The sequence below is a fragment of the Brachycentrus maculatus genome, unplaced genomic scaffold, assembly GCF_059751285.1.
Source record: "Brachycentrus maculatus isolate JH-2025_06_01 unplaced genomic scaffold, ASM5975128v1 h1tg000069l, whole genome shotgun sequence".
Taxonomy (NCBI): domain Eukaryota; kingdom Metazoa; phylum Arthropoda; class Insecta; order Trichoptera; family Brachycentridae; genus Brachycentrus; species Brachycentrus maculatus.
Window position 1 is genome coordinate 3,112,065 of NW_028280823.1, and position 27,123 is coordinate 3,139,187.

Here is a 27,123-nt window from a genome sequence, read left to right on the forward strand (position 1 = left end):
GTCTTCGTCTGTTGTTCGTCTGGTCGTGAATTCATCGTTATATATTATGTTAAGATTTTTTACTGATATTACTTTTTACGAGAGCTCATTATTTGTTGGCCGATGAGCAGTGTTATCTAATTTAAATCGTGCTTTGGAAATTAGTTTCTACATTTAATATGGTTTGAGCCATACCTTTGGAGGACTCCAGGCACTGGTGACGCCATTTTACGGGGATGAATTGGCTCCCGCTCGAGTTGGCGAAGCCTTTTTTTCATTCCGACAATACTTGTGTGATGAAAATAACCAGGAATGGTTGTTTTTGCTACTCCTTTCTGCGCTACTCTTAAGGTTAGTAGAAATAACGTTCACCGGCAATCGCGGCAACTTTCGATTGTATAGTTGCTATGTGTGGTCTGCGTTGTTCGGTTTCGCTTTCCCGGTTTACTGAACTTTGGATAAAATACTACACATTGCACGTTTTGTAGTCTTTGATTAACCTCTTAAACTTGTTTGCAGATATTCGATCAATTATGGAAGATGGAAGCTGTCACCAGACGAAGAGAGATAACTTAACGAATATCGAAGGATTTGATAACGGATCATCTCATAAAAAGGCCGATTATTACTCGAATTTGAACGGAGCTGCAGAAAAATGCGATAAACCATCAAAAACGGTCTCGCCTTTTCAAAACAAATCTAATTTGTTTAGGAAGGCTCCTAACACCGACGGCGATCTGATAGACTCGATAATCGATAAAGGGTTCCGCGGTTCCAACTCAGACGGCGATGTCGTTCCTAAAATTCCCAAACCTTTGATCACTCAACACTCCACCTTCAGGAGAGTCCTGAAGCGCCCGCACGAGGATAGGGCGCGTCCCAGGGAGAATGGAGATCACAAGGAACGGGACAAGCGTCTCGTTCCCTTCAAACCGCAAGTTCCTTCTCGCGGCTCCTCGCAGAAGACGAAATATGCGCACAAGAGGAGAAAGCTAGACGGGCAGCAGAATGAATACGCGCAGTACTTGGGACTGCAGCCGGCCGTAAAGTTCAAGTGCAGCAAGTGCTGCGTGTCCTCGTTCGAGAGTCTGGGCATGCTGAAGGAGCACCAGCGCTTCTGCTCTCCGCCGGCCGGCCCGCCCGCCGCCCCCGCGTCGCCCGCCGCCGCCGCGCCCGCGACGCTCGCCGCCCCCGCCCCCGCGCCCGCGCCCGCCACCAACTTCCGCATCACGCGCAAGGTGTACCTGTGCTCCGCCTGCGGGACCTACTACGAGAACTGGAACCTCTTCCTGCACATTCGGGAGGTGCACAACCGCCACACTTGCCTTTTCTGTTTTGGAATGTTCTCTCAAGCCCAGAAGCTGGCTTCTCATCTTGTGGTAAAGCATAACATCCAGGAAGATCATTTTGCGACCAAGGAAGACTTGTCCTCCAAGTTTTCCGATTCGTTTTATTTATTATGTTGCAAGTGCGAAAAAGTTTTCACCGAGCGGGAAAATTTTATAGTTCACGAGTGCGCTCAGGCCGTCAAGCAGTGTTCCGTTTGTAAGGTTAAAGGAAGCCATTCTCCCGAATGTCCCAAGGGTTATAAACACAAGAGATCCAGCCCGGGAGACATAAAGAAGGGGAAAAAAAACCCACCGGAAGACCAAAAAACTAGTTCCATCGGGGAATCCACCACTGACAATATCACTTCTGAGGAAGGTGTGATTTCTGATAAGAAGGTTGAGGGTAGTGATTCATCACAAGGTGCTGCTGGTGACCTAGCGGTGCTTCGTGAGACACCACCCGTAGATGACAAATGGGAGATTCCCACAGTGCTACAGAATAATTCTGCGTGTAACTCTCCAGCTTCCAAAGTGTCGCCTACAGTAACTCAATTTTCAGATTCTGAAGAAAGCGGTATAAAGATTCCTAGTGCGGTCTTAAAAAACAATAATAATAAGGAAAGTAGTTTGGAACCTCCTTTTAGTGATCTTATTTTAAGTCAGACCTCTGATTTGACTGCCGCACACGCAATAGAGAATGAGAATGTTCCTAGCCCTTTAAATTCCGTATTGGAAAATAATTGGCCACCTTCCCCGGTCAATTTACCGCCGCAGAATATTAGTAGAGATATAGTACCCACCGGTGCCGGCTCCCCCGCACACGATCAGCTTTCGGTTCCCAGTTTTCTTATTTCGGACGCAATAATGGCTCAAACCGGGAACGAATCCATTAAAGCCGCATTAAAACCCCCTCCCCGTAATAGACGACCCCCTAAAAGATATCAAGTTAAAAATATACAAAAAATTGTTCAAAAAATAGTGTCTCCCGAAGTGAAAGAAGGGATAAATAGAGTTCCCAAGTTGACTGTTAAGGTACCCAAGATACTGACGGAGAAGGAGTCGACCAGCGATTACTCTTCGGAGAGTGAAGATAGTGATAAACTGACGGTGGATGTGGACATGAATAGTGATAATGGCGCTAGTAACTTGCTTACAGACAATACGGTGTGTAGTGAAGAGGTGGAGGAGTATGTGCGGGATGTGGATGTTGTTAAAAAGACTGAAACGGCGGCAGATACAGAAATAGCGACGGCCGGGGAAGATATTCCCCTGACGGAACTTACTTTAGACCGACCCTTAGATAGGTACCCCTTGAAAGACTTGTTGAGGGTGTTTTTAACTTGTACTGTTTATAATTGCATTTATTGTAACCACGCGCGTAAAGTGGCGGTCAATGCTAAGCAACTGGGTTTGCATTTTATCGCTCAACATAGGTTTACCGCTACTGTAGACAGTATTACAGCGGAAGAATTAATGCCGGAAACGATAGTCCTTAAAATAAAGTCTAGTTTGCAAGAAGTTGAAAATATCTTTCTCAATTTAGAAGGATACGATACGGAAGAAAAAACCGATATGAAAATGTACGATCAGGTTCTGGAGTGTTTCCAATGCTTTTTTGTTACTACGGTCCACAAGGACCTTTACATGCACAACAGAAAAATGCACCAGAAAACCATACTACTGTGCATCATGTGTAAATCAAACTTCTACAGCTACAGCGAACTTCTGTGTCACCTCTGCCCCGGAACATACGTACCCAATAGCGAGATAGAGTTCCGGTGCTGCTTGTGTCAGCACGACTCTATCCCTTCCGCCTTCAGGCTGATGGTGCACCTGCGCAAGCGCCACCATGCCTGCGACGTGTGCCTGGAGACGTGCGACAATCAGTCCAAGTTGTCTAACCACGTCTGGAAACATAAACTGCACCACTTGTGTTACCGCTGCGGGATAGCTTACCGTAACAAACCGGATATAACTAAACACTTGTTTTGGAAGCACGGCACGGAGAGTGTACTCTGTAAAAAATGTTTGCAAAAGAGATGGCCTCATGTTTACCATTTTTGTATTCCACCAAATTCATTTGTATGCGAAGAGTGCAATTTAACCTTTACAAAGGCGGTATCGTTAAAAGTACACAAAAGATTACACAGTAATGATCAACCATACTGCTGTTCTAAAGAAAATTGTTCCGATAAATTCATATCGAAGAAGTTATTGGAAAAACATGTCATCCAACATTCTGAGATTCAATTAAAAGTGGAGGAAGCTCCCAAACAACCTATTTGCGTTGATGAACACGAGAAGGTTTCGTCGCCTTTACAATCTTCTAAGGAAGTAGATCCAGTTGTCACCGACTTAGAAAGTAAACCTCCGCCTTCCAAGAACAAGAAATCTAAGAAAAATAAAAAGATTAAAGAAAAAGATAATTTGTTGATCGATGTTAATTTACCCGCGCTCAATTTATCAGAAAGTGATAGTAGCGATGAATCAGAAGCGGATTCAAATAAAAAAACTGAGGAGAATCCAGAGACCACAGATGCAGGAACAACTAGTGTAAATACAGACGATATTGGAAACCCTAATGTTGAGAATATGCTTATTAATGATATTGATAATATGCCCTTGAATGATGTTGAGCTGTTGGCCAAGAAAAATGACATTCCCGATGAACCCAAACCTGAACAACCCGTAGTAGACATATGGGATAATTTTAAAATTTATCAAGCCGAAATAGAAAAACAAACTGAAACAATACAAGCTCCAAAGCCGAGACATGTGTGTGATTCTGACCATGATTATTGCGTAATCCCGATAAGTGAAGAAGAATCCAGGGAAGACGTGAACCGGATGTGCACACCGGAAGGAACAAACAAAGAACTTAAAAAGAAACTGAAAAGTAGTAAGAAGAAAAACAAGAAATCGAGTATCTCTTCTTCCAGTGATAGTAGCAGCGATAGCGATTCTAGCTGTTCGTGCCGCTCCAACTGCAGCTGCTCTTCTTCCAGTAGCTCTTCTTCATCCAGTTCCTCCTCTTCAGACTCCGAGTCCAGCTCCGGGCAGCGGCGGCCGCAGCGGAAGGATAGTGATGCCTCTGCTGTAGATATTATGGCCACGGAAGAGTCACCTCCTAGGTTTGTACTCCCCGAACCCCAGGAAATACCGGTAGCGGAAACTGACCTCGACACCGATGAAACTGAGACTGATGAAGATTTTTATGACGAACATCCCCAACGCTTAGCTAATAAAATATTGGCAGAAAAACGAAATCAATTGATGTTATTGGCTACAGTAGCACCTGTGAATAACGGAACACATCTGGATTCGAGTAGACCAGTCACACCGGAAAATATAGAGAAAGTTAAGGAATCTAAGAAAAAAGTCAAGACTAAGAAGAAAAAGAAAACTAAGAAATTAGAACCTCCTCGAAAACTTCCACCCATTTCAATACTGCCGGTTCCGAAAGTCACTATCAAACCGGAAGATACTCCGGTCAGTTTACCTAACAAGATAACTATCTCGCTTCAAACCAACACAGTGATTGATAAAAGTCCGATAGTACCTTCTCTGCCCGCCACCACTTCCTCGAGAAGTGAAGCCGATATGAAAAGAGCTTCCAAAAGAAGAAGAGTACCCAATAAATTTTACGGTTATTCGAGTGATGAAGAATACGCTCTCAAACAGCATCTTCCTCCAAAGCTTGAATGGCGAAAAGAAGATCTGCCGTCACCGAGTGTGGTTCAACAACCCGTTATCCCAGAAGTGCCCTTGGTGGCTGAGGTTTTAGCCCGTGAGACGAAACCTGCGATTTCCCCAAAAATTATTTTGAAGGAGCCTATTTACAGTTCTAGTGATGAGGACTCTGACTCCAGTCGAGAAGGTGTTTTGCAAATCAATCACCCTATAGCGGAAAACATGAACCAGGAGTATGTGGAGCCGACGGCAGCGCCCAGTCGCCCCGTGGTAGGACAGTTCCCCTTCCCTCGGCCAGCAGGGGTGAGACAGGCTCGAGAAGGGGAGAGCGTGTACTGCTACTGTCGCTGCCCGTACGACGAGGTCTCGGAGATGATCGCCTGCGACGCGGAGGGATGCTCCATCGAATGGTTCCACTTCGAGTGTGTCGGGATCATGGTGCCCCCTAAAGGAAAGTGGTACTGCCCGGACTGTAGGCAGCGGTTAGAGAATGAGGAGCTGTAAATAGTGTGATCTAATTTATGCGCTTATCAATGTTCGCCCAAGGCCCTTCTTATTTTTTAAACATATCGGTGCGGATGATTTTTTTTAAGACAAAAATTTGTAAAATAAAACCAATTTTCTAAAGTTGCTTGTAAATGAATTATAATTGGAGAACATTTTAAGTGTACATCTACATAATGTGTATGATCAGTGACAAGACTTGTGTACATAGTTTTACACGCTTATTATTAGTGCAACAGGATGCTACATTCAGTTTGATTTCCCCAAAATGGCTAATTCAACCTGAAGTGACAGTAAAATTCTGTAGATGCTGATGGATACTTGTATGTATTTACTTCTCTAGTCTCCTTCTCGGTTCATTCGTGCATCAAATTCATTTCTTTATAACTTGTTGCAATAAACTTAATGAATTTTCATTGAATTTTAAATTTGACTGGATTTTTTAATTTTACATTTTCAGAGATGATTAATATGGATAAAGGGTTTTGTGTTGTAGAATGACATGTATTTTCTACATTCCGTCATGTCAACTACATAGAAAAACATTTAAATTGTGATTAATAAAACATGTATCCTTATAAACAATTACTCATTATTTCCTAACCATTGGCATTCAAGTTCGTATGTGTAGGTCCTCAGTAACTGTAATAGTTTATAATGTCACTCGATACAACCCCTGAATGGTTTATATTGTTTTTATTTTTGCTGGTTGGTCTCATTCAGAATGATAAAATAAATTATCATTACAAGCTACCACTTCAATAAAATTAATTAAAAAATGAATACAAATTTTTATTCTACCATCTTTTTATTATCCTTTTATTTTATTTAATAATCACAATATGAGTGTTTTTCCAGATGTAACTCATTTATTTCACTCATGTAAAACAATCGGATTTGGTGAAATACGCGATAAGACGCACTATGTTCCCACTGTTGTATTTGGTTTGCTGTCTTGCTTTACCAATCTAGTTTTTGTCCATCATATTGGTAAAAGTTCCCGGAGTTTTCTTCTTTGAAAGTAGCGAGTGTTTGGAACAATCCTGTAATGCTTGTCTCGACATCTAATGGAGCTTGCTTGCCTCCCATGTCCGTCTTGACCCAACCAGGATGAACCGACACTACTAATATGTTGTCCTTTTTCAAATCTACACTCATTGACCGAGTGGCGGCATTGAGAGCTGACTGTGAACAGTAAAAAAAAATTAGCACTGGTGAAATACTTTTTTTAGGCATAAGCAGCAATCTCTATTTTACAGGCTCATCTGCAAGTAGGATAATAACGATAGGGAAGATAGATATGAAAAATTAGTCACCACCATCCAAACTAATTGAAAATAAATATTTCTTGAATTTATTTTGCAATTGACACAATTCAAACCTGTTGTGCAACTTTTACTGACAAGAGTCGAAATATCTCACCTACCTGCTAAATATAAATTGCTCACAAAGATGAGTTTTTATACTAGAAAGTTGATCACAAAAAATTGGCATTTGCTTTGTAGAATTCCTATTTTAATACTATTCTGTATAATTAACTAATCATCATGAACAATTAATCGTTAGTTGTGTTTTGATTTTAATACTGATAATAATACAAAAACCAGTTTTGTTTCTACATAATATAAGCAAATTTGTGAAATATGATAAAAAGGGGTGAATTGTATCTACCGACATATTGAAATGTCTAAAATCTTAAATATTCTGGGTTCTGGCAAGCTGAGAGTTTTTGTGGCAACTACTGAAAAATCTAGTGAAGGTTTTTGACTTCTTTCACAATTCCCGAGAGGGTTTGAAGAAAATATGACAACCCTACCTTAATTAATATTTCATACAAACCTTTGAGCAGCGATAAGGGTAAAATCCCCCTTTGTCATTTGCTTGTATAGATCCAAGAATAGAGCTCATATTCACGACTGCTGCTCTGTGAATTCCCATGCCCATTGCTGAATTCTGTTGCGATGCAACTTTTAACAACGGCAACATGTGCTAAAATCAATAAAGAGCAATATTATTTATAAAAAATTGGTAGATACACAATTTTTTTAAAAAATACAGTAGGGTCTTATTAATCAGTCTGGTGAGTAGGTAACAGACTTACTGAAAAAATTTGCTATTTCTGTATGCAAGATGATACATGTTTTAATTGTGAGTAAAATTCCACTTCCAGCGCATTTGGTTACCGTGTTGGAGGTCCCGAGTTTGATTCCCAGGGAAGACAAAATAAATACAGCTCATTTTCTCACTCTCATATTTATTATCACCCTAGAATGGCACCAGAGATCTGGAGATCGGATTTATAGTCGGTGAAGACCAAATGCCGCCTATACAATGTCAGCATGGCTCCTGTTCTCGTATATGGCTGTGAAACATGGCACCTTACAAGGGCCCAGAGCAGCCGTATACTGAGCTTTGAGAGTAGGTATCTGCGGAGAATTTTAGGCGTGCGGTGGTTTGACTTTGTGAGGAACGAAAAGATAAGGCGTAGGACGCAGCAAATCTTGGTCACAACTGTCGTCAAGAAAAGGCAATTCAGTTGGCTTGGCCATGTACTCCGCATGCCTCCTGAGAGCCTTAATCGAGCCTGCCTCTTTTACAAGGCATCAGTTTCGCGCCGCCAAGGACGACCACTGCTGACAATTCGTCGGCAGTTCTCCTCAGAACTTCGGGACGCGGATCTGACTTAAGAGGGTGCAAGGGAGCTGGCAGCCGACAGAAAAGCCTGGAGACAATTTGTGGACTCCATATGCTCCACCTAGGGAGCGGATATGGTTTAATAATATAACACTGATTCAGTGCCCTTTGTACCATTGAGTTCGGCTAAGGGTTAGAAGAATAATAAAATTTATTTACCAATTTCTAAACCTTATCCGCACCCAATGGTACATAGGGCACTACATCATATAGAAGTAGTGTTATCTTGATCGTTAAATACGAAAGGTGATCAGCCTCCCGCTTCAGGTACCAGTCCAGGGTCATATTAAATAAATATTACACTGAAAAATCATTAATATTTATTTTGACCCTCTTGGGAATCGAACCCGGGACCTCCAGCATGGTAGCCTAGCGCACTAACCACTACACTATGGAGGCGAACAAAATATATATCAATAGATAATAAGACAAAAATCGCCACATCTAGACTGCTGGTATTCTGATTAAAGTAGTGCTGAATTACTGACTTCTCAGGTTAGTAAAGTGCCACACCAATGAAATTAAACTGCATATACCTTAGTTAACATTATCGGAGCTAGAGTATTTATTGTAAAATTTTCCAAGATTTGTTCAGGTTTCACATAGCTGAGTGTCGTAAACTTTGATGAAACACCTCCATTATTTATTAAAATATTCACCCCATTATCTTTTGTTATACTTGTCACTTCTTTCACAACATCAGGATAGGAATTGATATCGCATAAATCTGGAAAAAAATTGAATTGTAAAACTATATATTGTATATTTATTTATGTACATATGTAAAAAAGTAAACACAGAATTTTTTGTTAAGGTTTTTCAGTAAACAAGATTTATATTTAAATTCATAATGTAGAACAGTGGTGGTCAACATGAGAATTTATTTATTGTCATTAAAAGAGAAAGAAAACACTTTATGTAAAATCTGTAAAACTACTTCCATATGCAAGAAATTAAGATTTTTTTTGCTGACTCCAGACAGTTGGTAGAATTCCATATTGAATTGTTGGGTAATATATCCAAAATAAAACAAGGTTTGTTGGATTGAATTGTACATTTATTTATGTATATGTTAATACGTGACGCGTTTCGTCTTCTTAAGACATTATCAAACACATGAGTGTTTGATAATGTCCTAAGAAGACGAAATGCTTCACGTATTAACAAATACATAAATAAATGTAGAATTCAATCCAACAAACCTTGTTTTATTTTGGATATATTACCCAACAATTTTTTTGTTATGTTGTTATGAAATGAAGTCGTGGTGCAAGATTCTCCATGGCTAACTGTTTAATTTAATTTATGTTATTTAAAATTTAGATAATGTATCAAATTCATATTGCGTCAAGCTAAAAATGCAAAAGTTTTACTAGCTTGAGTGAAGTTTAACAAATAAAAGGGGTCTTAATTTTTATGTTCAAGAGTGCTTTGCATTCCAACACAAATTATTTATGTATTAATTTTTAAATCAAATACAGACTTTTTTGAGTCTACATAGTTGTATTTTATTAAAAAAAACATGAAATTAATATTATGACAGTTGTTTCGCCTAGTTATAGCATTTAATCAAGTCAGTCCATTTAATCTTCACATTCGTTTGAAAATGCCATAACTAAGCAAAACAACTGTCACAATATGAAGTTTTATGATTTTTTTAAAGTAAAATACAACTTAGTAGACTCAAAAAATCTGTATTTGATTTAAAAATTAATATATAAATTAAAATGGCGTTCTACAAATTAAACGCAAAATCAATATACAAATTATATTAGCGAGCGGTATTATCTAGATGAGTTATTTTTCTTTGCTCTAGTCCTTAACGAGTCCTATATTGTGTCCTATGCGGCGTTAAATGTAGATTATGGGAAGAAGAAGCACGGTTAACTACATTTTAAATAACATGTATTGCTTTATTTATTGTACCTCTTCCACGTTCATGCATCTCCTCATACATACCCGCCGATTGTTACGACTCCTAACCTGACCACTTTCAAGTATTTGGCATACCTGATCGTGCCATGTTTTTCTCGGTCTTCCTCTGCTTCTTTTCCCGCTAACATTCGCCTCATAAATTTGTTTTACCGTTCTTTCCTCACTCATTCGTTCTACATGTCCAAACCATCTCAACACACCTTTCTTAATTTTATCGATAATGCTTATCTCAGCTTTGCATTCCTTCCTTATTTCACTATTCGCACATCTATCATACATCGTTTTGTTACACATTCTTCTGAGAGATCGCATTTTGACTGCATTCAGTCTACTTTCATCCTTCTTTTGCCAACTCCATGTTTCACTTCCATACATTAGAGTTGGAACCAGGACTCCGTTGTGCACTGCCAGTTTAGCTTCTGCTGATAGATTTTTATTTGCTATAACTGATTTCAGTGCACCGTTCACTTTGTTCCCAGCATTCACTCTCCTTTCTATATCTTTATCAATCTTTCCATCCCTAGAAAACATACTACCCAAATACGCTGGCGATGGGATTTGATAATTATGTGCATAAAGTTAAGGCCTTAACTAAGGTATTGGTACATAGTATTCATACAAAACATTAAATATGTATTTCCTTCTTTTCTGACTGTAATGAGGCAAGCGCAGAAGGTAAAAATACCCTTCCCGTCCTTTATCAATCGACCGAACGGGTAGAAATACCTTTCCCGTCCATAGTGTGTTAATATGTTACAATTTTGTCAAATTGAAGAAGAAAATATGAGATCTTATACCTGGAGATCTTTATTATATGAGTATATATTATCTGTGTCCCATAAGTTACATTCAGAGCACAGAGATCTTTTGAGATGTAAAAAATGCTTTACTTTGATTTTTATCCCCTTTGCAGAAGTGATAGGAGATAGAGATCCAAATACATTTTGAAAAGTTATTTTATGCAATATACTCACCTAATTTTAATATGTGCAAATTGTTAAATGATGTTTTCAGTTCTCGAAGTTCCTGTGAAAATACAAAGTAGTGACATATAGTAAAAATCAGATAATAAGAATAAAAATAAATAAATGCATGGTACAGATATGATATTAAAATTTTCTTTGATTGCATGAAATAAAAGGAAGTAATTTTAAATGTATATAATAACATTTGCTTTCTGAGGACTGACTTTAAGCCATCTTTGCCTCAGCCTTTAAGTAACATTTCTAGTCATGGTGTTAGTGGTAAAAAAAGCTTTATAACTAGACATAAAATATAGGTCAGTTTTAAATTTGGGTGATAAAATGCCTACAGTGCATGAAAACATTAGTCTAAAAAAGATTAGAATGACTGATGCAGATTTGACCCTCTTCCATGCCCAATGACTCAGTAGGTGCTGCACCAAACTGATGCAGCGTTGACTTATCGACTTAATGATCATTAATCTCATGAAGTCCTGCGCTTCAGGTACCTACAGGGTTGTAAAATTACATTTATTTTTATCATTGCGGGAATCAAACCAGAGACTTCCAGCACGGTAGCCAAATGCGCTAACCACTGCCCTAAAAAGAAAGTAACAATCATATTATCTATATTAGTGGTCCTCACATTTTTGTGGTCCCCTTGGTGTTCGTAAAACGCCCTAAAAAAAATCAGTCACAGGGGGACGTAAAACAATCTATTTGTCAAATAATAGTTTTTTATATTACTATGTATGATAAACTGGTTTCCATATTGTGTATATAAATATTTAAAAATTTTTAGCCCTTTAACCTTATTCATTTTTTTAAAATCTAGGTTTTGTGTATATACATATATATATATATTTAGAAAAAAAAGTTTTTGAGTAGGTACCTATATACTCCATTATTTCAACCTAAATGGGTAGGTACTTTAACTTTAAGACCTTTTTTGGTGATAATGTATTTGTTTAGATAATATAATATACGGAGGTAGTTGAAATAAGTAAATATAATTCATAAATGTTCTAGATGCATCTAGAAAATAAGATTTCACAGTTCAATCTAATATTGCAAGATAATATTTATCTTTTTGTCAAGATGGCGCTAGAGATAAAAAAATAAACGTATCGGTTAAACTCCTACCAGACGTAAACCACAGTTCGATTTCAGTCACTCAGTTTTCTAAACAGAGTGTGGTCGGTGCCGATTCGATTTCAAATTCGGTTTTTAAATTTGTTTTAATACTTCCAACAGGCATTAAAATAAAGTTTTGGAAATGGCACCGATAGGTAAGCAGATTTCTATTTATTGCAAAATATTTTAGCAAGCAATTAAGTATTTTTGTTTATACCTTTGCTTCTTCCGGCTTTCGGCATGTCGCTATAACGTACGAAGGTTGAGTTTTTCCTGTGAGGAGGTATTTTACCATTCCCAAGCCCAATCCTCGATTAGATCCAGTTATCAGCACAGACTTCATTACTCGATGCGATATTGATGCTGACTTTTATCTGAAACTGTCACGAGTCGTGTGCGATCGCCTGCGGAGTACGCGACCTGGCAGTTGTCTATGTCACGAAAGTGATAATGTCAATTTTTGCAGGTTTTATCCGTTCAATTACTGTAAAAGAGTGTTTCAATATTTTAACAAGAAATAATCGCCATTTAAATTCAAGTAAGTAAATTATTATTAGTGATGCAATTGTGACAAATCGCTTCAGCCGTTCTAACCTTGAAATCCTGAAGTGAAAGTCAGTCTCGTTCTGATGATGCATTAAGAATCTAATTTGTCATCCATCGAATCACCGAATTTGTGCAATGCCCGTTTTTACCGCCCGTAGGATGGTACAAACTGGGTGTGCAGTTTTTTTTGTATAATTGCTAATTTGTGACGTAGTACAGAAACCCTGAGAATGAGAATATTTTTGATAAGTGACGCGAGCGGGCGCTACTTAGGGACGAATTTGTAGCGTCGTAATTATCTTACGAATTTTACAACGTTGGAGAATTTTAGAATACTGTAACAATAATTATATAGGTATCCAAAATCTTATCACATAATTTATAAATTCTAGTCTTTATATTGCATAGTTCTTTTTGCTTTATTTAGATACGACATTGATATAATTACTGATTTATAATTTTTTAATGAATTTATTACATATTTATTTTCACTTAAAGTAGATGGCAGATTTAAGCGAGTGATCACCTTGACTTCATTTAAGTATCAATCAAGATAACACCGCGTCAATAGAATGCAGTGCCCTATGCAGCATTGGGTGAAAAATTAAGATTAAAAAGTAGGTCTCGGTGCAAAAAAGGTTGGGCACCATTGCTTTAGGCAAAATCTTTGTTATAAAAAGGAAGTGTCTGTGATGTGAAAATTGTATGTCTAAAATTTCATAAAGTGTATAATATCAGGTAATATTCACATACATCAGTTGTGTCAATATCTAGGGGTGGGGGGGTGTCAACAATGCTCCTATTTATCCTATTTTATTAAAAAGCAATATCTTCCAACCAACCAAAATCAGACTAGTGATATTGATCAAAACATATTGATGCCATATTTCGCTCACTCCTTTCAAGAACGTCATAAATCAAAAAACTTGATTTTTCAGGAGAACGTTTTTAAAGATTGAAAATATAATACGATGTATTTAAAATAAATATTAAGCCACTTATTGAACATTTTACTATGCAACAGATCTTTTTAGGTAAAATTTAAAGGTTTTTTCTCCATTTGAAAAATATTTTGTATATTTAAAAAAATAATGAAACAATACCTTTTCTTCAAAAATCAAAAACAACACTTTCTGCCCTGTAGCGGGTAAATATTAAGTTAAAAATATGCCACTTTTGCTGGTATAAAGTATATATTTTCTGGAAATTCCGAAAACATGCACAACCAAAAATTGACGATTTTTGATTTATGACGTTCTTGAATGGAGTGAGCGATATAACTGTTTGCAATCAGAGGGTAGATAGTACTTGAACATTAAAAAAAAACATAAATTACAAATTAACATAAAAAAATAAAAATTACAAAAGATAAAAAGGAGGGCAAAGAAAAAAGGGAGTTTTAGAAAGGAGGTAGAGGGAAAAACTAAGGGAGGAGGTTTGATGGGCAGTTAGGATTCTAATGATAAATTTCCGAATTAATTTCATACAAAACACCCAATTGATTGTGTCTGTATGTATCATTTTACCACATTAATCGTACATTTTGGTCCCTTTATTTTTGGGAGCATGTACGATATTCGAAAGATTGAAACCTTTTTTTCCAGCACATTCGATAACTGATGCCAAAAACAATGTAATTTGTAACACCAAAAATATAGATTCCTTACGGTAATAAAAAAGCCAAAAAATCAGATGACAATGAAAGATTATATACAATATAAAGTTTTTTATTTGTTGTTTCTTTGCACCTTTCTTTTTTGGTTGTGTTACAATATGTCTTTATTTAAACAAATTTATTTATGGACACACTCAAAATGTTGTAAATAAATTATATGGTCAAATTATAAGCTTAAATAATAAAAATTAAAATGATATTTTCTGGCGTTTCTCATGTGTGTGATTATAATCCAGAATTCGGACCTCATATACTAAAATAAGAGTTTCTGCTGCTTCTTTACATCTCACCAATACAACATGTCTCTAGTGAAATTCTAGTGATTCAAGAACAAGGTTTCTAAATTGGTTCATATATATAGAACTTCCAAGAATTTGAGTAGTGTGGTTGTCAATAATGGGTAGAATTGGTGAATGTTACATGAGTGTAAAGTGATCACTTAAACCAGCCTATGATGGTCGTCAGCCCCGTAAATGCCCAGACCTCCATATTCTTCTTCATTTTTGACGAGATGTCAAAAAAATAATTTATTTATACCTGAAATACATATGTTTTAAAAATTGTGTATACATATTAAAAATTTTAAAAATAATGCGTTTGTTTTCTATATTTCTGCAATCATTGTTTTCCTGCATCCGTAGTTTATCTCCAAAAATCCCCTCAAAAACGATACATAGAGGTTTCACTGTAAAATTTGTAAAAAATTGTGTCTCTCATTAATTTAAAACATGAGTGTAATATCAAGGTCGTTCTATTTGGCTTACTTATTGTCCATTCTCTTTCAGCTTCGCAATATGACTATGATCTGGTGGTGATTGGTGGCGGGTCGGGAGGACTGGCATGCGCCAAGGAAGCCGCCAACTTGGGGGCCAAGGTAGCCGTGCTGGACTATGTGACCCCTTCGCCGCAGGGGACCAAGTGGGGGCTGGGGGGGACCTGCGTCAACGTCGGCTGCATACCCAAGAAGCTAATGCACCAGGCCGCCTTGCTTGGAGAGGCTATTCATGTGAGATTTTTATTTTTAGTTTATTTTATTTTCTTATTCTGACAATAATTGATAAATATTTGTGCCTCAACCAGAAACACGAAAAACCGTCAAATATTTTACTGTAATAACAGCCGGACAGTGTCTGTATTTAATACTGCGATTCAGTAGTCAAATGCAAAACCTCGGCAATGATTTTGCGGACCATACCGATATCTGGAACATGTCACTTGCTAACTTTAAAGCAAAAAAATTACAATACTTCAGGCTGATGTATAATTCCTTGTCTCATATATTTATCCTTGTTTAATATACTTAAAAAGAGATTATTGTATACAACAATTATTACATGTATTAAATATAAATTGGCTATGGCTGTATATAAAGGAAAAAAATAATGATAATAATTCTGTGCTGATTTTCATTGTGAAATGCCCATAAAACGGTTGGTAAAATTGTTCATATTTTGTTTTTAAATATGTTGAATGTTGTGTTCGCCTTGTAAAATATAAAGGAAACACAAACGCCAGTATATATTTAATTATGTAAAATAATATTTGGTGTTGTTATTATGCATGTGGCGATGGTGGATGTGATTTAATTATATTTTTAATTGGATAATATTGCAATGAATTACGGAAAATTATATAAAGAGTATATTTGAACACTAAACAAAATAAAAAATGTAATTACATTCCGTGATCATGTTTCGACTGAATCTGTCAATCAAGAAAATAAATTGATAATCTTTTATTGATGGTGTTCTGGACCCACTAGTAACACTAAATCATATCAATATAAAGAGTGTTATCATAATTAATTAAATACAATTGGTTTTACTTGTCATGCAAAAATGCATATCAGAAATAATCTAAAATTAGGTTTCACCTAATAATGATCAATAATCATAGATACAATTTTTCTTCCATGACTTACAAAATTACAAAATTTCTGCGATATTATGGGCCAGCTCTCAGTAGATCATCCTGATGATCATTTTCTTATAATGGGAGATTTCAACCTTCCGCATATTGTTTGGAAATATCATCCCGATACTTTATCTCAATTGCCTCAAATTAGTTGTAATACCGATTATATTTTAACTGAGTGCATGTCACTCTCTGACCTGCGCCAGTATAACGACATAGCTAACGTAAACGGTCGTATACTTGATTTAGTGCTTGTTAATAATCTGCAACTCAGAGTTCAGCACAGCGACGTCACGTTAGTAAAAGAAGACGGTCATCACCCAGCTCTCATAATCGATATAAATGCTCTGATCGTTTCACCAATACCTTCTGTAGAGCACGTAACATATAACTTCAAACGCGCACAATACGAATTTATCAATAACAGTCTTTCTACTATAAACTGGGCTCAAAAATTTTCTAACTGCATTTGTGTAAATTCTGCTCTTAACGAGTTCTATTTGTCTATAAAGGGTATTCTTGATGAATTTTCACCACTCAAAATACTAAAAAATAACTCTTACCCTCGCTGGTACAGCCCATCACTTATTAAAATAATTAAAGAGAAATCTAAATACCACAAAAAATGGAAAAATTACAATAATGCTCGTGATTACGAAACCTTTGCCTTACTCCGAACTAGACAAAAAAAAGTCCAAAAGGAATGTTTCCAGAAATTTATTCTTGATTGTGAACAAGCTATCTTAAATGACCCCAAGTCTTTTTGGTCCTACGTGAAAAGTAAACGCAACTCCAACGATATCCCATTAAACATGCAATACCAAAATCAAGTATCTACTAATGCCCAGGAAGTCGTTGACAATTTTTCTAAATACTTCAACTCCGTCTATACTGAAAGTGACTCAACTGAAGTATATGATATGCATATACCTTTACAACAAACATGTAATTCTTTTAAATCTTCTTTTACTATTTCAAGTACTGACGTGCTTGTAACATTAAAAACATTAGATGTTAACAAAGGTGCTGGTCACGACAAAATACCTCCATTATTTGTGGTTAAATGCGCTAAACAACTGGCTACTCCACTCTCAATATTATTCAATCGATCTTTAAAAGAACGCATTTATCCTGATAATTGGAAAAAGGCACTTATTATTCCTGTGCATAAAGGTGGAAGTAAGCATAAAGTCGAAAACTATAGACCCATCTCGATATTACCGGTCTTTGGTAAAATATTTGAACTACTTATTTATAAGCACTTGTTACACGATGTTGTTTTTCACATCCCGGATGAACAACATGGCTTCATGCGAAATCGTTCAGTACTCTCAAATTTAACACTTTTCACAACTGACGTAACTGAGTATATGGCCATGGGATCCCAATCAGACGTGATTTACACTGACTATTCCAAGGCATTCGATCGAGTCAATCACTCGATACTTGTAAATAAATTAGCATCAATTGGAATTCATAGTGATCTCCTTGAGTGGCTCATGTCCTATGTCCATAAGAGAAGTCAGGCAGTAGTTGTTGGCGGACATTCCTCTAATTTCTCCCTACTTCCATCGGGTGTTCCTCAAGGCAGTCACCTGGGGCCTCTTTTATTCAATATTTACGTTTATGACATTGGGAAATGTTTTCTCAATTCTAAATTTATTATGTACGCTGATGATATGAAGGTGTATTCGAACATAAGAAGTCCTCATGATTGTCTAAAAATGCAAGAAGACCTCTCGAGACTGTCTGAGTACTGTAAAATCAACATGTTATCTCTAAATTCTGATAAATGCATGAAAATATCATTTAATAGAAAGGTCAACACTATTGATTACACATATAATCTCAATAACAGTAACATCAAGTCTGTACAAACGGTTCGTGATCTAGGCATCCTTCTTGATAGTAAACTTAATTATACTACACACATAGAAAGCATCATTGATAAATCATATAAAACACTTGGATTCTTACTTCGAACCTGTAAGCCTTTTGTAAATATTAACTCTTTGAAACTACTTTATTTTTCCTACGTGCGTAGTATTCTTGAATTTTCATCTCCTATTTGGTCACCCTATTATCAAGTACACTCGGATAAAATTGAAAGAATCCAAAAACTTTTCGTAAAAAATTTAAATCGTAGATCTCACCTAAATTTTCAGGATTACCGTGAAGCATGCGCTTTTTATAACTTGCAAACTCTTTCTGATAGACGAACCGTGGCTGACTTGATGTTGCTCACCAAGATCCTTTCCAACAAAATTGATTCCCCTGACCTAGTAGCCCGTATTAATTTTAGAGTACCCCAAAGACGAACGCGTTCTACTCACCTTCTTCATGTACCAAAGTGCAATACAGTTTTTTCACAAAATACCACCCTTAATAGAATCATAGACTCATACAACAAGACATTTAATGACATCGATATTTTCGGGAAAAGTGTTGCTATAATAAAAAAAGAGGTTAGTAGAAAGTTCTCATGCTCTGTTTACTCTCCACCAATAACCTAGTTATGTTATGGGTGGGGGGTGAACGGTGCATGACTATTTTTTTTCTGTATATATAACTGAATGTGTATAAGTATGTATTTGTATATATATGTGTGTATGTATGCGTATGCATATATATGTATGTATATTTATAAATATATTTTTTAACTTCTTAACTAGAAAAAAAAAAAATCCTGTAACCACCCTTTATTAATTCCTCTCCTTTCCTTCTCCTTTCCTGCTTAATCTATTTTTTTTTTTTGTTTTTCGTTATCTCTGAATGTTTTTTAATAGTTTTATAACATAATTGTGGAATTGTTTAATTGGCTTTTTTTTTTTAACGTAACTATTTTTTGTCAATGTAATGTAATGTTTATTAATGTTAATGTAACTATTGTTTTATATCATTTTTTTATATGTAAGCTGTACAATTCCCGAATAAATAAAATAAATAAATTAAAAGATCTAGATTAATGAAAAACACTATGAGCATTCAATGGCACCAAAAATAGGTAATACAAAATATTAATAAAATAATTAAAAAGTAATTTTAAATATTATATATAAGTCCTTCTTATATACCTCCGATTGTTATTTTTGCCATATTTATAAACAGTAAAGGATTAATTAAATTGTATTATTTATTTTGTTTAGGATTCGCAAGCTTACGGATGGCAGTTCACAAGCCCCGAGACCATTAAAAATGACTGGGCCCAGCTGACTGAATCCATTCAGAATCACATCAAGTCCGTCAACTGGGTCACCAGGGTAGATCTCCGCGACAAGAAGGTGGAGTATGTCAACGGGCTGGGGCACTTCAAGGACGCCAATACCGTCGTGGCCGTCATGAAGAATGGAAGCGAGAAGGAACTCAAGGCCAGCAATATCGTGATAGCGGTCGGAGGCCGACCTCACTACCCCGACTGTCCCGGAGCGCTGGAGTACGCCATCACCAGCGATGACATCTTCAGCCTGAGTAAACCTCCGGGGAAAACATGCGTCGTCGGCGCCGGCTGTATCCTTTTTGCCAAGAAAATGTACATGACTGAGTATGGTTATGACATAAGTAATAAATTTATTAGACTGATATTTGTTTTAAGCTGTGAAACACAACAGTTTATAGTAAAATTTGATCTTATTTTAAAGAAATATTTTATTTGACCGCATCCTTAACCTGTTAACCGGGCGGGACGCATAAATACGTCCAACGCAAACAATATCGGGTACGGGAAGGAAATATGAATACGTCCTTGAAATATATGTTTATTATATTATATATATGGACGTATATTTATCCAACAACAAAGGTATTAGTCATCCATACATGTCTCGACATGAATTTAAGACACGGAGTGAATCAGTATTCGCGCCCGTTACAAGTTATGTAATTGGACAGCGGACCGCCCGGTTAACAGGTGGATGCAGTGGTCAGAATATTTAGCTACGAAATATGAGATTTAGAGTTTGGTTGTGTAGTGTAGCATAGTCATATTGAGAAGCTGAAAGAGAATGCACAGTAAGTAATCAGTGCAACTTCACATTATTAATTTGATATTGTGTTATTCTAGCCTGGTGCCTGAAGCTTACCCTAATTTTGTGTAATTTACTATCTATGAAACTCTACATCAGCACAAAGCTAGGCAGAGAATATTGTTGAATTCAACACTGGAATATTTTTAAAGTTGATATTTTGAAATTCGATACAAAAAAGCTATCCGTCTCAAATTAAACATGTTGGATTCGAAAATATACTTTTACCATTTACAGAATTTGCCATTGACAGAAATGAATGCACCGTAACATTGATTGACTGTGCTGACCTTCACCTACTTTATTTACATTACGGCAAATATTATCTACCACAACTCTTTTTACACAATATTTTAATCCTGGCCTCGAGGCGGTGGTATACCCAACAAATAATTTAAAAAAACATATCATATATTTTAGCTTATCTGACAGAAGAAAAAATATATTTAAAAAAAATCACTTTGCTTAAATGCGGTGGTCTTTCTTTAATCTGATGCCAAAATGTCAATCACCCAATGCAAAGAACCACATCTGCATTTTTGTCATTCAGAGACAACCTACATTAAAGATTTTAAATTTCGTTAGAGTATTGGAAAAAAAATCTTTTACTCCAATTTTTTAAAAAGAAATTTGACGTTTTTCGACGAGGATATTTATGATCAAAAAGCAGATGTGGTTCTATTGCATGGAGCGATTGAATAACTAAATTAATAAAAATCCATATGGAAATTTGCACACTTCTATTGGATATTGGAATATATTTTTAAATATTTACCAAGCTTTCAATATATATACTTTTTAATGGTAATGATAACTGCTAGGGGTAGAAGGAAAACACGTAATTAAAACAGCAGAAGCGTGAATATTGTTTGTTGTTAATGTCTATTTTATACAACAAAATTTTTAATGGTTTTGTTGTTAGTACGGTTTTGAGAAAGTCAAATAATTAACGTTTATATGAAGAAGAAAAAACTACAAAATAGGTTATGTTAGTGTGATTTAAACGTTATGATTAAGAACAACACTTGAAAGTAATTATGGAAATTGAAAGTAATTATGGTAATTAAGTCATTTGAAACGAGTTATAAACAAATGTGTAACAGAGATATTCACGGATTTCTTTTGATTTTTATCAAATAAATTTTAGTACAATGAACCCTTAACTCTGACCATAGATATAGGATTGGAATGCGCTGGTTTTCTGAAGACTCTAGGTTACGATGCTACAGTTTTGGTTCGATCCGTTGTGCTGAGAGGGTTCGACCAGCAGATGGCGCAGATTATCACGAGTGAAATGGTTGACATGGGAGTCCATTTCCACTTCCGATGCATTCCCAAAAGCATAGAAAAGACCCCATCGGGACAACTGCTTGTAACATGGACCAATACTGAAACCAACTCAGAGTAAGTCTTTCATTCTTGATTGTTTTTCTTAAAAATATTTTAACCTCTATATAAAATCTTTTATAAAGTTATAAAGTTTTTTTGTATAAAGTTATAAAGTTATAAATAGTATAACCGAGAGCCCCTATCTTCTTGAGCAGATACCTTTTCATTGTCCAATTAGAATCAATAGACATAGTCATACCTTTTATAATCCAGCACCATCAAAGAACTATTTAAAAAATTCCTTTATTTATCGGAGTTGTGGGAAATTTAATGAATGTTGTACCCACCTTGATATGTTCTACTCCAATCTTTCAAACTTTAAAGCTAAATTGTTCGAAATCTTATAAACCTAAAAAGGTAATTCTATTCCCTGTCCTTTCCTTTTCTTCTTTTCCTATCACTGCCATCTCCTTTTCTCTTTATCCCATCCTTGTCTCATGTTCTTCCTTTATGTAGACCTCTATTATGCATAGTTGTGAAGAACCATAATTGGTACTCATGATTTTATTTTTTGTATTCTGATGTATCATATATTGTAACTGTTGTTCTTCCTTCTAATAAAACAAAATAAAATCTGTTTTCTGTAGCCAGACTATTGTGTTCACGGCTTTAATTAATAATAGTTTAAGGCAAATATAAAATTGTTATGTCGGTTTAGTTGAAGCCCAAATACAAAGCATAAAATTTGGACCAAAATGTTTGCACCTAAAATGAGTGAAGCCATAAAATAAGACATACAAATTGACAAGTCATTAAGTGGGACAGACAGTACTCTAGGGATTCTATATGTTATAGGTCAATTCCATACACAGAAGTATGTAACAAATATAGTAAATTATTAGGTTACGTCAATTCCATGCACAGAAGTATGTAACGACTATTTTCAACGATTTAAATATAGAAAAAAGCAAAATTCATCCAGTGTAAAATAATGCATAACTTCATGGACTATGATTTGATGTATTTAGTCTGGATTTTTTTATTGAAGTATTCTGGGTCCCCATTTTCTTGTTATATTTTGATAGAGGTACATTTATTTTTTAATGAAGAAAATGAAATGGTTTTACACAGTGTTTAATTTAATTTAATTGTCTCAACATTTCCGTAATCCTACTAAAATACTAAATAATTAATTAATTTAAAAAAATGCTTAGGTTTGTAATACTATTTCCACCAGCTAGAAATACTATGAGCATTATTGAGTAATAGTGACTCATCTTTATAATTGTTACTATTGCATGAGGCAATCAATGGAAATATGCCTCGCACCCACACAATAATTCTTGATACTGTAATGATAAATATGTTCATTGATATCTCTGGGGATCTGTTAGGCGCGCCATTTTATGGCTAGCACAATGTTATTTCACGTGTTTCATATGAAATATTTTTAATTATTGTGTATTTTTAATGGAAATAGCAAAATTGTGTGCATTCATGATATTAACCAATATGAAAATATCGTTAGTTAAAAGGTGAAACTTACGATGTACAGAACTGTGCCCATTTGGTACATGATGAGTCTTATCTATTAATTAGGAAGTATAATCCTGCAATAACAAAAATTAGCTTAAAAGATTAACAATAGTGGTAGGTTGGTCGGCCTGATGTATAAAGTATATATGGTATTTGTATACCTCAAATTGTTTTTTATGAACTAATTAGATTTTTGGATGGGCACTTGAATATTTTCCCTTATCTACTACCTTATCTTATGTATATAAATAGTTCAAACTATCTATTACAACTATCAAACTAGGTAAACTATCTACCTGATCAAAACATAAAAAATGCCTTTAGTATTTTCTCTTTGATATTAATAATAATAATAATTTTGGATAGTTTATGAACATAGCTAATTGGGGAGTGATTGGTCTGGAAGAATTAGGTGGAATCATGAACTGCAGGCCATGAAAAACGAGATGTCGTAGGCACAGCCAAGTCATTTCTGACTAGATGGACAGTTGAGGAAGAGGTTCCCTAGTAGTAGTGAATGTTTTCAGTGGGACATAATTGTGAAAAGAAGAAGAAGAATATATTCAAAGAATAACTTTAATTTATGTACATATATTGAAGTCGGAGATTTTTTTCATTCCTTTGTATATATTAAGGTTTATAGTCTTTTCACTATGACTACATTCTTGTATACATTATAAACAATTTTCCTTGTTTTTATGAATATATTTATGTAAATGTTATGTATTCTTGAATTGGATAATTATTAGACATTTTGCATCAGATATAATACTATTATACATGGTAAATAACATTATACATGTATAATTTTATAAGAATGGGTCTTTATAACTGAAAGTAAGATTTTATTTTTAAATTCATAAAATATTTTCAATTTATTAATACCCTTTCTTATTATTTTTTGGACATAATAATATTCAGTTTTAAAAATATTATTTTTAATGATGATGATAATACTATTTGAGTTTATAGAAATATCTGGCTATATTCTATAAAATTCATGTTGCAATGCCGCGAGAGTTACGAAACCGATTATTGGTCAGTAAAACTACTTAATTAATGTATCCATTAAAATTACAATGAACTTTTGCCAATAAATTTTACTCTAGTTTGAATCTTTTGAAAAATTTAAGCGTATTGTATAATATGAATTTTGTAATACAGGCAATGTTCTCATTTAACAACCATCTTTAAGGACTGTTCGCAATTACGACTAGCAACGCTTGGTCAAATCCGTCATACCTTCAGATCTCTGCTTCCCATCATCGTCACTAGGGAAGAGATCCTTAGTGTGATAAGAAGTGTCGCATCATCTTTCTCTATTACCCTCCAAGTGGGCAACCGTTCATCTATATTGTTGACACCAGGGATATAATGTAAGTGGGGAGTTCGTTTACTGACCGATCACTTTAAACGAAACCTGGTCATCGAGAACTTGCCTGTATATAAAACTATGTTACAGTCTGACAAACTTATCTGTAGGAACAGTGGAAGCACCACATTCCATAGTGTTGCCTGTTTGAAAAATATCCCAATTTCTGATATATTATTAGTTTTTTGATGTCATAATAATAATAAAAAAACAATATGATAAAAAATAGATACATGATATTTTTTTATATACTGTATTTAAAATATATTTTTTATATACATACTGCATTAAAGAAAAATATAACATCATGTAATATAACGACACGCATAATGAAAGAAGTATAAACAACTTTTTTGCATTATTTATGTAAATATATTGCCTTATTTTATGCTATGCTATTATGTAGTAATATTTTTTTGTAATGTGAATGAATTGAGAAAAGTAAAAAACAAGTGTGGTCACGGTACCTCTGGAAAAAAAAGCTGCCATACTCCAATGGTGAGAAGACTGTGGTAGCCAAATTGGTGTGGTAGCTACGCTGGAGTATGGCTTAGACCGCCATTTAGAATAGAAGCAAACTTAAAAAATCGCATTAATAAATAAAACGTTGAAGAAATACTATGAAATAAAGTAATATTACATTAGCATTTATTTAAAAAAAATTATACAACTTTTAAGTTATAATAAGGAAAGTCATTAGTGGGCCATGGTAGCTTAAATTGTTACCGACTTCAACACGGCACCTTTACTTTTAATATATTTCATTCTACAGATAAATTTTTCAGACGTCACCTTTTTCCAACTTATGTGTTAAGGTCCCTTTTTGTGAATATATATAAGCATTAATATATTCCAAAGTAATATAATGTTTTTTACCAATTTCACAAGTGATCTAAAAGTAATTATCTCTTAAAAATGATAAAATTATCTTAAAATCCAATGTCAAAATAATAATTTATAACCAGGCAGTGATGACTTTGCGAGTTTTGTAGAAAATTTACATTTACTTACTTTATTTTTATTTTTTCTACAATGATTTGTGAAAAGTACTTTACTGGGTTTTTATATTAACATTATTATTATTTTACTAATTTAAATGCAAAAAAAAAAATCTACGTGTCTACATATATCTCATAGTACATAATTTTTGCCTGCAAATATCCCACCTTTAAAAATTCACTGTGACAATTTTTCAAATGGTTGACTGAAATGAAGGGATAATTTTATCGAGTGATCCATTCCAATCTAACATGTTTGTCCAAATCTTTATATGTACATAAATACTGGATTTTACCTTAAGGGATTGTAATTTATAGATGTCTCTACGGAGACAAAAAAGTTTATTAAAAATGGATATACAAGTCTGGGCATGGAAAACAGAATGGTGGACAGAGTAAGGAGTAGTCGCTTATGCATGTAGAACATTGTCTGTGTTACTTAAATGGATGTCATGTGTTCATTGCGCTCACTTTAGTGTCTGTACAAAGGATTTATCTGTTAAACTCTACAGTATTATCTCGTCAGTCAAGCAATAAAATTTGTCAGCCAAAAACCAAACCAATGATAAGTTGTAGTAAGCACTCGGACTTCCATATTCTCTTTTCAAAACACTTTTTTGTCTTCACTTGAAAGCATCTACCCTAATTAGGTAAGATTGCGATGAAGTACTGTTATTTTTATCATTAAACAATTTAATTCCGACAGGCACCAGGATGTTTTCGACACAGTCCTGATGGCAACAGGCCGCGGTGCCCTCACCAAGGACCTTCACCTCGACGCTGCAGGCGTGGTCGTGCTGCCCGAAAACGGCAAGATCAGCGCCCCCCAGGAGCGGACCAATGTCGAGAACATCTTCGCAGTCGGCGACGTGCTGGACGGGAGACCGGAGCTGACTCCGGTGGCCATCCACGCGGGTCGCCTGCTGGCCAGGCGCCTGTACGGGGGCTCCGAGCAGCAGATGGACTACACCAATGTGGCTACCACAGTCTTCTCGCCGCTGGAGTATGGCTGCGTGGGCATCAGTGAAGAAAAAGCGGAACAGCAGTGAGTATTGGTTTCATACATGCATTTGAAAAAATATTTTTACCACATTCAGTATATCCATTTACTTCTTTAACACATTATTGTTGGGTGGTTTTTTCATCATTACAGTGGAACCTCTTATAACGAACATAATTCATTCCAGAATCTTACTCGTTAAGTGAAACATTTTTTGTTTTGATTGGCGCGGAATTCCCGGCTCACAAGTTAATGTTGTGAAAAAGGGATTTGCCCTTTCTCTGTAACACGTTATGCGAAGTATCGCTCGTTAAAGGAGCAACTTTTTAATTATTTTTTTGCTTTAATTCGAATTACTTTTATCAACCCTGACCCTAATTATACTCGGACAGTCTGCCACCCGACCCTCAGTATACTAATCACAAGTAACTGCAAACCCAATTCCGATCTGTACAATATTTTTTGGCGTCTGTCGCGCTCCACCAAAAGTAAGCAAATAGAACGC

At 35.5% G+C, this 27,123-nt stretch overlaps 3 protein-coding genes across 5 annotated transcripts in view; 2 read left to right on the plus strand and 1 right to left on the minus strand.

The window, feature by feature from the left end:
- Positions 1 to 6,284, plus strand: MESR4 (misexpression suppressor of ras 4). The gene is made up of 2 exons (XM_088256979.1): positions 1 to 330; positions 499 to 6,284. Exon 2 carries the CDS (start codon positions 513 to 515, stop codon positions 5,499 to 5,501), a length of 4,989 nt encoding a protein of 1,662 aa, XP_088113105.1. The 5' UTR covers positions 1 to 330; positions 499 to 512; the 3' UTR covers positions 5,502 to 6,284.
- Positions 6,275 to 12,639, minus strand: sni (SDR family oxidoreductase sniffer). 2 transcript variants are annotated; one of them, XM_088257005.1, is made up of 5 exons: positions 12,444 to 12,639; positions 11,105 to 11,156; positions 8,732 to 8,922; positions 7,341 to 7,490; positions 6,275 to 6,686 (listed from the first exon to the last, which is right to left on the minus strand). In XM_088257005.1, exons 1-5 carry the CDS (start codon positions 12,567 to 12,569, stop codon positions 6,462 to 6,464), a joined length of 744 nt encoding a protein of 247 aa, XP_088113131.1. In that variant the 5' UTR covers positions 12,570 to 12,639; the 3' UTR covers positions 6,275 to 6,461. The 2 variants fall into 2 exon arrangements, with proteins under 2 accessions (XP_088113131.1, XP_088113132.1); XM_088257006.1 differs by having other exon boundaries at positions 6,288 to 6,686; positions 8,855 to 8,922.
- LOC148311272 (thioredoxin reductase 1, mitochondrial-like) overlaps positions 12,261 to 27,123 on the plus strand; it is a 16,974-nt gene continuing 2,111 nt past the window's right edge. The window contains exons 1-5 of one of the 2 annotated variants that reach the window (XM_088256990.1): positions 12,261 to 12,764; positions 15,233 to 15,453; positions 19,508 to 19,868; positions 21,559 to 21,787; positions 26,325 to 26,663. In XM_088256990.1, coding sequence (XP_088113116.1) covers positions 12,677 to 12,764; positions 15,233 to 15,453; positions 19,508 to 19,868; positions 21,559 to 21,787; positions 26,325 to 26,663 — 1,238 coding nt within the window. In that variant the 5' untranslated portion in view covers positions 12,261 to 12,676. The remainder of the gene's footprint in view (positions 12,765 to 15,232; positions 15,454 to 19,507; positions 19,869 to 21,558; positions 21,788 to 26,324; positions 26,664 to 27,123) is intronic. The other variant, XM_088256991.1, reaches the window with a different exon arrangement.

Excerpts from the sequence above, each read along its gene's own strand:
- MESR4 (XM_088256979.1), top strand. The coding sequence starts at position 513 with ATGGAAGATGGAAGCTGTCACCAGACGAAGAGAGATAACTTAACGAAT.
- sni (XM_088257005.1), bottom strand. The coding sequence starts at position 12,569 with ATGAAGTCTGTGCTGATAACTGGATCTAATCGAGGATTGGGCTTGGGA. Across the intron at positions 8,923-11,104 it reads TTTGCACATATTAAAATTAG|ATTTATGCGATATCAATTCC; the intron begins GTGAGTATATTG and ends ATTTTTTTCCAG. Across the intron at positions 7,491-8,731 it reads CTCCGATAATGTTAACTAAG|CACATGTTGCCGTTGTTAAA; the intron begins GTATATGCAGTT and ends TATTGATTTTAG.